The sequence below is a fragment of the Procambarus clarkii genome, chromosome 10 (assembly GCF_040958095.1).
Source record: "Procambarus clarkii isolate CNS0578487 chromosome 10, FALCON_Pclarkii_2.0, whole genome shotgun sequence".
Taxonomy (NCBI): domain Eukaryota; kingdom Metazoa; phylum Arthropoda; class Malacostraca; order Decapoda; family Cambaridae; genus Procambarus; species Procambarus clarkii.
Genome location: NC_091159.1, coordinates 27449930 through 27463465, shown reverse-complemented (window position 1 = coordinate 27463465; position 13536 = coordinate 27449930). Strand labels below are relative to the sequence as shown.

The 13536-nt window shown below is 43.3% G+C and overlaps 1 protein-coding gene and 1 long non-coding RNA gene across 3 annotated transcripts in view; one reads left to right on the top strand and one right to left on the bottom strand.

Moving 5' to 3' along the window:
* LOC138363025 (uncharacterized) overlaps positions 1–13536 on the bottom strand; it is a 439332-nt gene that overhangs the window by 206308 nt on the left and 219488 nt on the right. The gene's annotated exons all lie outside the window — the stretch shown is intronic.
* LOC123746013 (proton-coupled zinc antiporter SLC30A2) overlaps positions 1–13536 on the top strand; it is a 77794-nt gene that overhangs the window by 8392 nt on the left and 55866 nt on the right. For both annotated transcript variants that reach the window (XM_069321786.1, XM_069321785.1), the window contains exons 2-5: positions 1386–1513; positions 5064–5250; positions 5642–5715; positions 9513–9638. In XM_069321786.1, the coding sequence (XP_069177887.1) occupies positions 1427–1513; positions 5064–5250; positions 5642–5715; positions 9513–9638 (474 nt within the window). In that variant the 5' untranslated portion in view covers positions 1386–1426. The remainder of the gene's footprint in view (positions 1–1385; positions 1514–5063; positions 5251–5641; positions 5716–9512; positions 9639–13536) is intronic.

Sequence of the window (13536 nt, the reverse complement as noted above, 5' to 3'; positions counted from 1 at the left end):
GGGATTTAAACAGACTATGTGTTGTCTGAAGGCAGAGTTTGTTATAGTTTAGAAATGTGAATTTTGCTGGGTGATGATGGGCTTGAGGAAGTTTGCAGTGACTAAACCCTATGCACAGATAGCGTACGTTAGATAGGGATAACTTATGGTGAATAGTATAGTGTAAGAAGAGTCGCGCGGAGAACATAATATCTAAGTTTTCAAAGTATGTCAGAATTTGTATATACTTTTTTTGGCTATATGCTCTGTGAACACTGAAGCTAAGTCTCTTGTCTATATATTGGCAAAGGAACTTTCTCTCATATTTACTATCAATGTTTACATTACCTATCTGCGGGAGTGTTTGGTTGATGATTTGCTTCCAAATATAATGTAGTAGGTCATTGTGAGTTGGTTGACATCCATGAGTGGACTTTGTTTACCTCGGTATTTACAATATTATTCATTGTTGGGTGGGATCAGTAAACAGTAAAAGGAATGATAACGCTAAGAAGAGCACTAGGCTCCAGTGGCCAGGGAGGCGGAGGGACCATACCTGCCTCCACCACAAACACACAACACCTCGCTCACGCACACACGCACACACACACGCCACGTCATATACTCACACAACCCTGGCAACGGGACACAACTAAGCTCTTGTTGTGATGTTAATGATCCACCTGCGGTTGATAAGTCATGTGCAGGGCTGGATTACTCAGTAGGCCAAGGGCCTATTGAGTAATGCCCACTAGGCCTAAATGGCCTAGGGCCCAACACCACGAGGGGGCCCACCAGTACGTCTTTTGGAATTTGGTTTTATGGAATAAATAATATGTCCATTTGTAAAAATGGACAAATACAAAATAACTATACATAACTTTGATAGTTAATCATTATACATATTACATTAACCGTCCACATGTTTGTATTTAACCCTTGAACAGCCTCACTGACCAGAGGGTGGGGCCCATTTACCTGTGTTGGCCTAGGGTGAGATAGGGTCTCCCCCCCCAAAAAAAAAGTAAGATTCCCCTCTGTTGACACGAACCCGTCGTCTCAACTAATAGGTCGCGTTTTGTACGCTGTGGTAACCAACGAACCAAATGCAACACGTGTGAAAAGTAACAGCTCACAAATATCCACGTTTTCTATACATGGGTTCGACGGGTTAGGTGGGTTGCTTGGGTTCGTATATTTCTGGTTAAGTTAGGAGGATGGATTTTGAACGGAAAGGCAAATCATGAACCCCAACATCAAGCCAACCGGTTGCGGCAAATTGATTTAAAAAGAACATTGCAGGATAACATGAATTAGCCACTCGCTATCTCTTTTACTTAACAACTATTAATTAGAGAAAAAAAGCAGGAGCAGCAGCAAGTATTAACTGATATTGCTCTCTTCAGCAGGAGGAAGAGGAAGAGGGGAGCAAGGAGCAGCGAGCACCATGACCGAGGCCAAGACACTGAAGGGGAAACTGAGGGGAGGCGCAAGCTATGGCACCCTTCCTGAGCTGGTGACCCGCGTGTGTGTGGTGAGTACCGGGGCGAGAGAGAGAGAGAGAGAGAGAGAGAGAGAGAGAGAGAGAGAGAGAGAGAGAGACGGTGGGAGAAAGTGATAAAGAATGAAACAATAGGAGGAAGACGGCGAGTGGATGACGAAACAGTTGGAGGGTAGAAATAGCCTAAGTTACTCGATCCTTTTGACATCATATTGTTTCAATAAATGTACTTAAATTGACGAAACAGATGGGATGGGAGAGAGAGAGAGGACCGTACACACAGATATAACTCAATAACAAACAGCTTGAGAAAGGACAAAGATGGTTGGATAAAAGCGACAAAAGATGATGAGGGTACAGGGATGAGCAATACAATGGCTCCAAGCAGACCAATACACTATCGTACGGGGATATAACCGACCCAGATGTGGGCATTGTGTCCACTTATTGCTTCTGTTTGCAGGTTAATAACAGGTAATTACTCTCGTGTTCTTCCCGTAGATTAGGTGTTATTGGCTGGAGACCAGGATCTAAATTTATTCCTTTCCTCAATAATATTTATGGTAGTCTACTGAAGACCTGCAAGTATGTTTTATTTCCAATCAGCAATATCCTAAACTGAAGTAAATTCTTAATGTAAGCTTTAACTTGCAGTAGAACGACGGTCTCACTTCATGCAGGTCGGCGTTCAATCCCCGACAGTCCAAGTGGTTAGGCACCATTCCTTTCCCCCCGTCCCATCCCAAATCCTTAACCTGACCCCTTCCCAGTGCTATATAGTCGTAATGGCTTGACACTTTCTTCTGATAGTTCCCTTCCCTTGCGGTGACGTACTGTCCGTCCTCCTAATAGAGCGTCGCACTTTGACGCTAAATACTCTAGATGCGGTGACGTTGTCTCCTGGTTTTGAGAAATATGATTGGTCGGATGCGGGGGGGAGGGGGTGTCCATTTTAACCCATGGGGTGACGTGATGTTAGCGCCAGAGCTGCTCGACGGGGACGCCGCCCGCGGTCACTAGCCAAATGGGGAAGAACGTGAGAGGTCGCGTCGCACGTCGGTCCCACATAGACGAGGTTTAAGCCACCAGAAAGGACATTACTCTAAGCAGTACTCGAGAGGCAACGTAGAGGAGCTACTGGTCAACTTCTAGAGGAAGATTTGAGAGGAGGAATGTGACATGAGGTCGCAAGAAGCTCCGTGGCGTGGGTACTCCTGAATCTCAAGAAGCAGTGCTCGGGGATCGAGAGATGATCCGTGGGCCGTCCCAGGCTAGGAGCGTGAGGTGGCAAGTCCTGCCACCTCACTATGTCTCTATGAGACATAGAGACAGCATAGCAGCCCTGGAAGAAGCAGCTGCTGTGATACAGCACTTTTACAGAGGAGAAGGAGACCAATACTCAACGTAGAAGACGGATGAAGGTCTGGGAGACTTTCGCCTAATCATAGTGAGATCTTCTGAGGAGATCCCTCGTCGGAAGGTTGTCAACCAGCTGCGAGGAAAGATCTCCGTTGGTTTTACTAGAGAAGAGGAGGAACTTTTACTAGAAAAGAAGAGAAACACACGAGAGGTCACCAGAGGGAGCATCTACTAACTGCAACAGGCTGCTTGGACCGCAGCCTATCTTCTTCAATAGTAATGTAGATTAAATTTCACTTGTTTGATAGGAAGTATAAATTATTTGTTTCACATTCGTGGAGTGATTTATTGTGGCAAGAGAGAGAGAGCCGACATTTGAGACAGTATCAGAAATTGTATAAATTTGTATTGCACATGGATCTAGATAAATCGTGTGTGATTAATGAAAAAATTAACACAATTATTATACAAGTGAATTGATAATATTCTTTGCTGGAAAACTTTTAGTAAATCAAAAGCCTATTGGATTCTTCTAATATTAATATTGAGAGAGGTTGCCATATTATTGGATTTCACCGCGGGAGTGTTACCACATATGACAGTTAAGATATTGTAGGCTTTAAACCAATGTATTTTTATTTCCAGTAAATTGTTTATTCTTTTATGGGAGCGGCCGACTTATATCACTTGCCACGGGGTTGCAAGGCCGAGTGAGAGACTTCCCCTTGAGTGACTGAGGTGCTCCCCTTAAGTGAACAGTGGCACTGGTGGGAGGGGGAGCAAGACCAGGTGATACTGCCACACCAGGTAACACCTACTTCATCAACTCACGCCTCCAGGTAGCCGCTACCTGCAGGTGTTGTTAGCTATGGCGCATACCCGGACCATCATAATCATAATCCAGTTAAATTTCGTTTGATGTTGAGATTCAGTGCTCTTAACCGCGGGAGGAATCTTGATACGACAACGGTAGCTAACTGACCTACCAGTATACCTCAGTCTTGCATTCAGTCCAGGATCACAATAAGCTCTGTGTATATACACAGATGCGGTGTACTTACCTAATTGTGCTTGCGGGGGTTGAGCTCTGGCTGTAGATATCTCTAAGTGTGTGTATATACACAGAAAAGCTAGGTACACCTCTAAGTGTATATAATCACTGTAAGACGCCCCTCCTCGTGTCAATCTAATCACTGTCAGGGATGTGTCAGGACGTTGTTGTTCTGGAGACGGCAAAGAAAATCGGTCATACAATTCTCGAACCGCAGAACCTTCGGGCAGTTTGCGTCGTGGACATACACAAAGGCCCAATACTTCGGTTCAAGTTCCCAAACTTGAGCATCGCTTACAAGGGAAGCACGAGAAGAAAAATGGCCTGAAGGCTACAAGTACGCTAATTTGCATGCCCTCCCCGGCCTCCCTACCCAGCCACAAAGCCCAGAAGTAATGTAACTAAACTTGGTTAGAAACGGAAAATTTGGATAACAAGCGGAGTATGCTATTCTTGGGTGTATTGTTTTTCAAAAGTGATGGAAAACATATAGCAGGTGATGGAGTGATAATTAAATTATTATGCTTTAAACTGACCTTACAAATTACACGTCACCTAAAATCTCTTGAAAACAGATATCAAATTATCGTGAGCATAATTTACAGCTTCTTGGCCTGTTCAAATATCCCAAATTTATGAAATTATTGTCAAGTCGTATAAATATGCAAACAACGTAAAGTGATTACGTAACACGTAAAGTGAGAGTTTTAAGGTCCATCAACCTCGGGAAGGTTATATTAGGTCACCACCAGAGCTTAGTGACCAACCAGCAAGTATACTTTAGGCCTGTAGACACTCTAGGAATATAGAATTCTTTGTTTTGTATATACACCGAGAAGCATATTAAACCTCTCGAAGTATATTATCTTGACCTTATTTTTTCCTGTAATTCCACGAGGTTAAAAAATATTTGTTTATTAAGTACTACCGTCTCATGATGAGTATATTTACAAATTTTAGCCTATCAAATCGATATATTTCATTATATAGCTTTTTAATCACCTGTATAGTTTTCTTTATTCTTGTGTTTTACGTCTAATAAATAAATAATGTTAAGATGCTGTTTAAAATCAGCATTTTTCACTTTAGATCAAATTATTTTCTGTAGTCAGACATTATCAAGCAGTTGACCTGTGATCTGACACCGGAGACTGACCATTAATACTGAACCAGGATGATAAACTGGGCCTGTTGGAGGAGAACCAAGAGTGGGGCGGAGGGCGCCCAAGCAGCAGGGGCACCGCCAGCAGCAGCAGCAACAGCAGCAGCAGTCATGTTGTCTCCCAGCACACCCAGCAGCTCCCATGGTCTCCCAGCAAGCGGAGCGCCGGGACCAGCTTCAAGGGCGCCTCCAAACAGGGTGGGTGTGACGGCTGCTTGGTGTGTGATTGAAGGAATCGAGTTTTCTTTCCCAGACTTACGATATCGTTGTTCTTTAGAACATTTGTTTAGCTACAATGTTTATCTGAAGAGCATTGTTCAGTTACATCTTAACATTTTGCGATGTTTGGCTTCTAGGATTAATGTAAGCCATGGGAAGTGTGATATACTGTGGACTGGTATTTAAATTTCAAAATTTTCAGAGTAAATTTGATAATGTAGCCTCTTCTACTGTTCTATATAATTTGAAGCATAACTGATGTTAGTAATAAATGAATTACTTATTTTCTTACTCGTGAATTGTTGAGTAATAAAACTGTATTCGGTTATGTTAGTTTTTATGGAATCTTTTATAGTTATTAATATTTCAGATACATACGACCTGTGGAATCCTCGTAGACGGTCAGGAAGCCTAAGCAGCGACGGGAGCAGCAGCAGCGAAGAGGTAAGTCTACCTTGATAAACAAACAAACGACGAATAAAATACGCGACTAAAAAATTCAATTTCAAATGTTTATTCAGGTAAAGTACATACTGTACATACAAGGTGTGATACAAACAATGATGGATTTATAGATAGAGCTAGTACATACAATGCCTTAGATAGAGCTAGAACATACAATGTCTTAGATAGAGCTAGTACATACAATGCCTTAGATAGAGCTAGTACATACAATGCCTTAGATAGAGCTAGTACATACAATGCCTTAGATAGAGCTAGTACATACAATGCCTTAGATAGAGCTAGTACATACAATGCCTTAGATAGAGCTAGTACATACAATGCCTTAGATAGAGCTAGTACATACAATGCCTTAGATAGAGTTAGAACATACAATGCCTTAGATAGAGCTAGTACATACAATGCCTTAGATAGAGCTAGTACATACAATGCCTTAGATAGAGTTAGAACATACAATGCCTTACATAGAGCTAGTACATACAATGCCTTAGATAGAGCTAGTACATACAATGCCTTAGATAGAGCTAGTACATACAATGCCTTAGATAGAGTTAGAACATACAATGCCTTAGATAGAGCTAGTACATACAATGCCTTAGATAGAGCTAGAACATACAATGCCTTAGATAGAGCTAGTACATACAATGCCTTAGATAGAGCTAGAACATACAATGCCTTAGATAGAGCTAGTACATACAATGCCTTAGATAGAGCTAGTACATACAATGCCTTAGATAGAGTTAGAACATACAATGCCTTAGATAGAGTTAGAACATACAATGCCTTAGATAGAGTTAGAACATACAATGCCTTAGATAGAGCTAGTACATACAATGCCTTAGATAGAGCTAGAACATACAATGTCTTAGATAGAGCTAGTACATACAATGCCTTAGATAGAGCTAGTACATACAATGCCTTAGATAGAGCTAGTACATACAATGCCTTAGATAGAGCTAGTACATACAATGCCTTAGATAGAGCTAGTACATACAATGCCTTAGATAGAGCTAGTACATACAATGCCTTAGATAGAGCTAGTACATACAATGCCTTAGATAGAGCTAGAACATACAATGCCTTAGATAGAGCTAGTACATACAATGCCTTAGATAGAGCTAGTACATACAATGCCTTAGATAGAGCTAGTACATACAATGCCTTAGATAGAGCTAGTACATACAATGCCTTAGATAGAGCTAGTACATACAATGCCTTAGATAGAGCTAGTACATACAGTGCCTTAGATAGAGCTAGTACATACAATGCCTTAGATAGAGCTAGTACATACAATGCCTTAGATAGAGCTAGAACATACAATGCCTTAGATAGAGCTAGTACATACAATGCCTTAGATAGAGCTAGTACATACAATGCCTTAGATAGAGCTAGTACATACAATGCCTTAGATAGAGCTAGTACATACAATGCCTTAGATAGAGCTAGTACATACAATGCCTTAGATAGAGCTAGTACATACAATGCCTTAGATAGAGCTAGTACATACAATGCCTTAGATAGAGCTAGTACATACAATGCCTAAAGCCACTATTACGCAAAGCGTTTCGGGCAGGAACAACTCTTGAAATGGTTGATTAAATTAAAATGCAGCGTAAGCACGCACAATTGATAATTGAAATTCATTATGTCGGGGGGACAAGGAGCCAGTGTATATATACATGTTAGGCTTATATCGAGGTACCCCCAAGGTTGAGCTACTGGTCCCTCTCCGGGATGAAACCCGCAACAAGCTGATTAGCTCCTAGGTACCTATTTTCTGCTAGGTGAACAGGTGCATTATGTGAAAGAAAACACGCTCAACCATTTCCCCCCCCCCTATCCCCCCGGTATTCGAACCCGAACTTCCCGATTGTAAATCGAGAACAAACCTGCATTTTGGTGGGTTGGTGTAAATATAATAATAATAATAATAATAATAATAATAATAATAATAATAATAATAATAATAATAATAATAATTAAATAATAATAATAATAATAATAATTATTATTATTATTATTATTATTCAGGTAAAAGTACATACATACAAAATGAGTTACAAACATAATGTTGGATTTCTAGACATCTATTACATACTGTACCTAAAGCCACTAATACGTTCAGGGTTTCTGGCAAGATATGGGAAAAAACTTGGTTTTTAAGACTTGAAACTAATTATCAAAAGTATGAATTGAACTGAAGTAGGAAAAAAATGAATGACAGTAATTACATGATGAATGGAACAGCAAAAATTGCAACAAAACAGCAGAAGTAATTTTAATTAACTAAAATGCATGTTCTATAACTACAGTTACAATGACTATGTGAACTAACTGTATAAATTGCATGCTTTAAAAATAAGCACTGTATTTTTTGACAATGAGAAGTAGAAATAATTACAAGGGAGAACAAAACTAAAAACAAATTTGCGACAAATTTTTGGCTTATAAAGTCATGAATAATTTCCTGAGAGTGAAGTGTGCCCAAATGCTCTGACTCGATGTGCCTCAAGAAAAAAGTAGTTTACCTTCCGTCGCTCACTCATGACCTCAGGTAGTTCTTTGAGTGGTTTTAGAACAGAAAATGGTCTCCGCCTTGCAATTGGATACCAGGCACAATTGCACTCTCGGAGAAATATATTCATTAGGAAGTCTGAAGAGAGGTTGTTTGACACAATTTAATTTAACTTATGCAATGCAAATCTACACTCGGTTCCATTCCCAAGCCGGGGGTTATAGACCCTTAGGACAGCAAGAAATCAGACGATGTGCAACCAGTTGCAATTCCTCATTCTTCAGTTGCAGAAGATTGGACGAGAATCCATACTTCGTGTTCAGTTCCAAGAACCAGTCCGTGTACTCAAGGTGCTTCACAGGTGATCGGGGACAGGTAGAAAACATTGATGTGAAATATTTCACATGGTTGGACTGACGACTCAGTTTCCTGCGTTGGTCCATCATAGATCTCCAGCCCCGCACTGGTCTTGTGTTTTCTGGTGACCTCTTGCCTGTAGGTGACACGGCCTTGGCAGTGTGGCTCTTTTTAGAATCGTCAAACATCCCCGTCTGGAATCAGACAGAGAAACAGACTTGGTGGTTTATATTAAACTCAGTCTAACGTCAAACAAATAATATCGGCTGCATACAGAAGCTTGGTTAATATAAGAATTGCCTTTAGGAATCTGAGCAAAGAGTCGTTCGGGATCTTATTCCCCTTTAATTCAAACCAAATCTGGAATATGCGACACCTGCGTGGAGTCCTTATTTCGTTAAACACAAAACGAAACTGGGGAAAGTTCAGATATGCCACCAGACTAGTCCCAGAGCTGAGGGGAATGTATTACGAGGAAAGACACAAGCAGTTAAATTACACGACATTGGAAAAGAGAAGATTCCTCGTATGAGATTACCACGTAGAAAATACCGAGAGGAATAGACAGGTCCGACAAGAACAGACTAACTATCATGACTACTACACAAACAAGCGAACACAGATGGAAACTAAGTACCCAAATGAGCCACAGAGATAAATTAAAGAATTTGTCAGTACAGGGAACAAATTGAATACACTTCCAAGTGTAGTAGAAGCCATCTCCACACAACCTAAAATGCAGATATGACAGGGGGCCCAATAGGCTCCGGAACCTATAATCTGCTCAATAGACGATTAAGAGATGGGGACCCAAGAGCTGTAGCTCATCCTGTAAATACAACTGGTCACACAAAGATAATAGAGTACCTGTGTCGGTAATAATAACCCGTTGTTGTTGTTGCCACAGGTGTTCAGCAGGTCGGGCAGCTCCTCCTCCTCCAGCCACTGTCACCACCTGGTCTCCGAGCCCCCGGAGGACCAGCGCGCGCTCCTCAAGCTCTCCGTCGCCGCCGGCATCTCCCTCGTCTTTATGGTGAGTGGCACTGTGTCTGGCTTATGGTGAGTGGCACTGTGTCTGGCTTATGGTGAGTGGCACTGTGTCTGGCTTATGGTGAGTGGCACTGTGTCTGGCTTATGGTGAGTGGTACTGTGTCTGGCTTATGGTGAGTGGCACTGTGTCTGGCTTATGGTGAGTGGCACTGTGTCTGGCTTATGGTGAGTGGTACTGTGTCTGGCTTATGGTGAGTGGCACTGTGTCTGGCTTATGGTGAGTGGTACTGTGTCTGGCTTATGGTGAGTGGTACTGTGTCTGGCTTATGGTGAGTGGTACTGTGTCTGGCTTATGGTGAGTGGTACTGTGTCTGGCTTATGGTGAGTGGTACTGTGTCTGGCTTATGGTGAGTGGCACTGTGTCTGGCTTATGGTGAGTGGTACTGTGTCTGGCTTATGGTGAGTGGCACTGTGTCTGGCTTATGGTGAGTGGCACTGTGTCTGGCTTCTGTATGGTGAGTGGTACTGTGTCTGGCTTATGGTGAGTGGTACTGTGTCTGGCTTCTGTATGGTGAGTGGTACTGTGTCTGGCTTATGGTGAGTGGTACTGTGTCTGGCTTCTGTATTGTGAGTGGTACTGTGTCTGGCTTATGGTGAGTGGCACTGTGTCTGGCTTATGGTGAGTGGCACTGTGTCTGGCTTATGGTGAGTGGCACTGTGTCTGGCTTATGGTGAGTGGCACTGTGTCTGGCTTATGGTGAGTGGCACTGTGTCTGGCTTATGGTGAGTTTTTATTATTATTATTATTTTCTACCACAGACGTGGCCACACATTTACAATGCTAACCAGCATATATACATTTTCTTCTGTCCTCCATAGACAGGGTTAGAGATCAGTTAAACATATAGTTCAGGGATTTATTGAACACTCAACCACAGAAGGTGATTCGGTGCTTTTAAAATGCTAAGCTAACCTACATACGTAAATACATAGATACACAGATTTACGTATGCCCTACATAAAGTGTTCGAAGTGTCATTAATGTGCATTTACAAAGGTGAAATGCAATTCTGATCAGCTTCCATATGTACTTTATACACATACATATACATACACACACATATATACGTACATATACATATATATACATGCATATATACACACACATGCATTCACATACATTTGTCTCTTTTACTCTGACAGGGTGAGATAGCTGACAGAGAAACTAGTGTGCAATTAAGCACTTAATCACTGAAGGTGATTAAGATGCTTTTACAAGCTCAGGTTATATAGTTACATCACATACATTCATTGTATAAATTATACATTACATGGTCAATCTTGGATACAAGTCCAATATATCATCAAGTGTTCCAGTACTCATATAGTAATCACACAGTTCAGCATACCTTAGCCCAGGAGGGCGAAAGTCAGACAATATGGGACATTCTACAATATAATGTATAATGTTATGGTGAGTGGCACTATGTCTGGCTTATGGTGAGTGGCACTATGTCTGGCTTATGGTGAGTGGCACTATGTCTGGCTTATGGTGAGTGGCACTATGTCTGGCTTATGGTGAGTGGCACTATGTCTGGCTTATGGTGAGTGGCACTGTGTCTGGCTTATGGTGAGTGGCACTGTGTCTGGCTTATGGTGAGTGGCACGGTGTCTGGCTTATGGTGAGTGGCACTGTGTCTGGCTTATGGTGAGTTGCACTGTGTCTGGCTTATGGTGAGTGGCACTGTGTCTGGCTTCTGTATGGTGAGTGGTACTGTGTCTGGCTTATGGTGAGTGGCACTGTGTCTGGCTTATGGTGAGTGGCACTATGTCTGGCTTATGGTGAGTGGCACTGTGTCTGGCTTATGGTGAGTGGCACTGTGTCTGGCTTGTGGTGAGTGGCACTGTGTCTGGCTTATGGTGAGTGGCACTGTGTCTGGCTTATGGTGAGTGGCACTGTGTCTGGCTTATGGTGAGTGGCACTGTGTCTGGCTTCTGTATGGTGAGTGGTACTGTGTCTGGCTTATGGTGAGTGGTACTGTGTCTGGCTTATGGTGAGTGGCACTGTGTCTGGCTTATGGTGAGTGGTACTGTGTCTGGCTTATGGTGAGTGGCACTGTGTCTGGCTTCTGTATGGTGAGTGGTACTGTGTCTGGCTTCTGTATTGTGAGTGGTACTGTGTCTGGCTTCTGTATGGTGAGTGGTACTGTGTCTGGCTTATGGTGAGTGGTACTGTGTCTGGCTTATGGTGAGTGGCACTGTGTCTGGCTTATGGTGAGTGGCAAGGTGTCTGGCTTATGGTGAGTGGCACTGTGTCTGGCTTCTGTATGGTGAGTGGTACTGTGTCTGGCTTATGGTGAGTGGCACTGTGTCTGGCTTATGGTGAGTGGCACTGTGTCTGGCTTATGGTGAGTGGCACTGTGTCTGGCTTATGGTGAGTGGCACTGTGTCTGGCTTCTGTATGGTGAGTGGTACTGTGGCTGGCTTATGGTGAGTGGTACTGTGTCTGGCTTATGGTGAGTGGCACTGTGTCTGGCTTATGGTGAGTGGTACTGTGTCTGGCTTATGGTGAGTGGCACTGTGTCTGGCTTCTGTATGGTGAGTGGTACTGTGTCTGGCTTCTGTATTGTGAGTGGTACTGTGTCTGGCTTCTGTATGGTGAGTGGTACTGTGTCTGGCTTATGGTGAGTGGTACTGTGTCTGGCTTATGGTGAGTGGCACTGTGTCTGGCTTATGGTGAGTGGCACTGTGTCTGGCTTATGGTGAGTGGCACTGTGTCTGGCTTCTGTATGGTGAGTGGTACTGTGTCTGGCTTATGGTGAGTGGTACTGTGTCTGGCTTATGGTGAGTGGCACTGTGTCTGGCTTATGGTGAGTGGTACTGTGTCTGGCTTATGGTGAGTGGCACTGTGTCTGGCTTCTGTATGGTGAGTGGTACTGTGTCTGGCTTCTGTATTGTGAGTGGTACTGTGTCTGGCTTCTGTATGGTGAGTGGTACTGTGTCTGGCTTATGGTGAGTGGTACTGTGTCTGGCTTATGGTGAGTGGTACTGTGTCTGGCTTATGGTGAGTGGCACTGTGTCTGGCTTCTGTATGGTGAGTGGTACTGTGTCTGGCTTCTGTATTGTGAGTGGTACTGTGTCTGGCTTCTGTATGGTGAGTGGTACTGTGTCTGGCTTATGGTGAGTGGTACTGTGTCTGGCTTATGGTGAGTGGCACTGTGTCTGGCTTATGGTGAGTGGCACTGTGTCTGGCTTATGGTGAGTGGTACTGTGTCTGGCTTATGGTGAGTGGCACTGTGTCTGGCTTATGGTGAGTGGCACTGTGTCTGGCTTATGGTGAGTGGCACTGTGTCTGGCTTCTGTATGGTGAGTGGTACTGTGTCTGGCTTATGGTGAGTGGTACTGTGTCTGGCTTATGGTGAGTGGCACTGTGTCTGGCTTATGGTGAGTGGTACTGTGTCGGGCTTATGGTGAGTGGCACTGTGTCTGGCTTCTGTATGGTGAGTGGTACTGTGTCTGGCTTCTGTATTGTGAGTGGTACTGTGTCTGGCTTCTGTATGGTGAGTGGTACTGTGTCTGGCGTATGGTGAGTGGTACTGTGTCTGGCTTATGGTGAGTGGCACTGTGTCTGGCTTATGGTGAGTGGCACTGTGTCTGGCTTATGGTGAGTGGCACTGTGTCTGGCTTCTGTATGGTGAGTGGTACTGTGTCTGGCTTATGGTGAGTGGTACTGTGTCTGGCTTATGGTGAGTGGCACTGTGTCTGGCTTATGGTGAGTGGTACTGTGTCTGTCTTATGGTGAGTGGCACTGTGTCTGGCTTCTGTATTGTGAGTGGTACTGTGTCTGGCTTCTGTATGGTGAGTGGTACTGTGTCTGGCTTATGGTGAGTGGTACTGTGTCTGGCTTATGGTGAGTGGCACTGTGTCTGGCTTCTGTATGG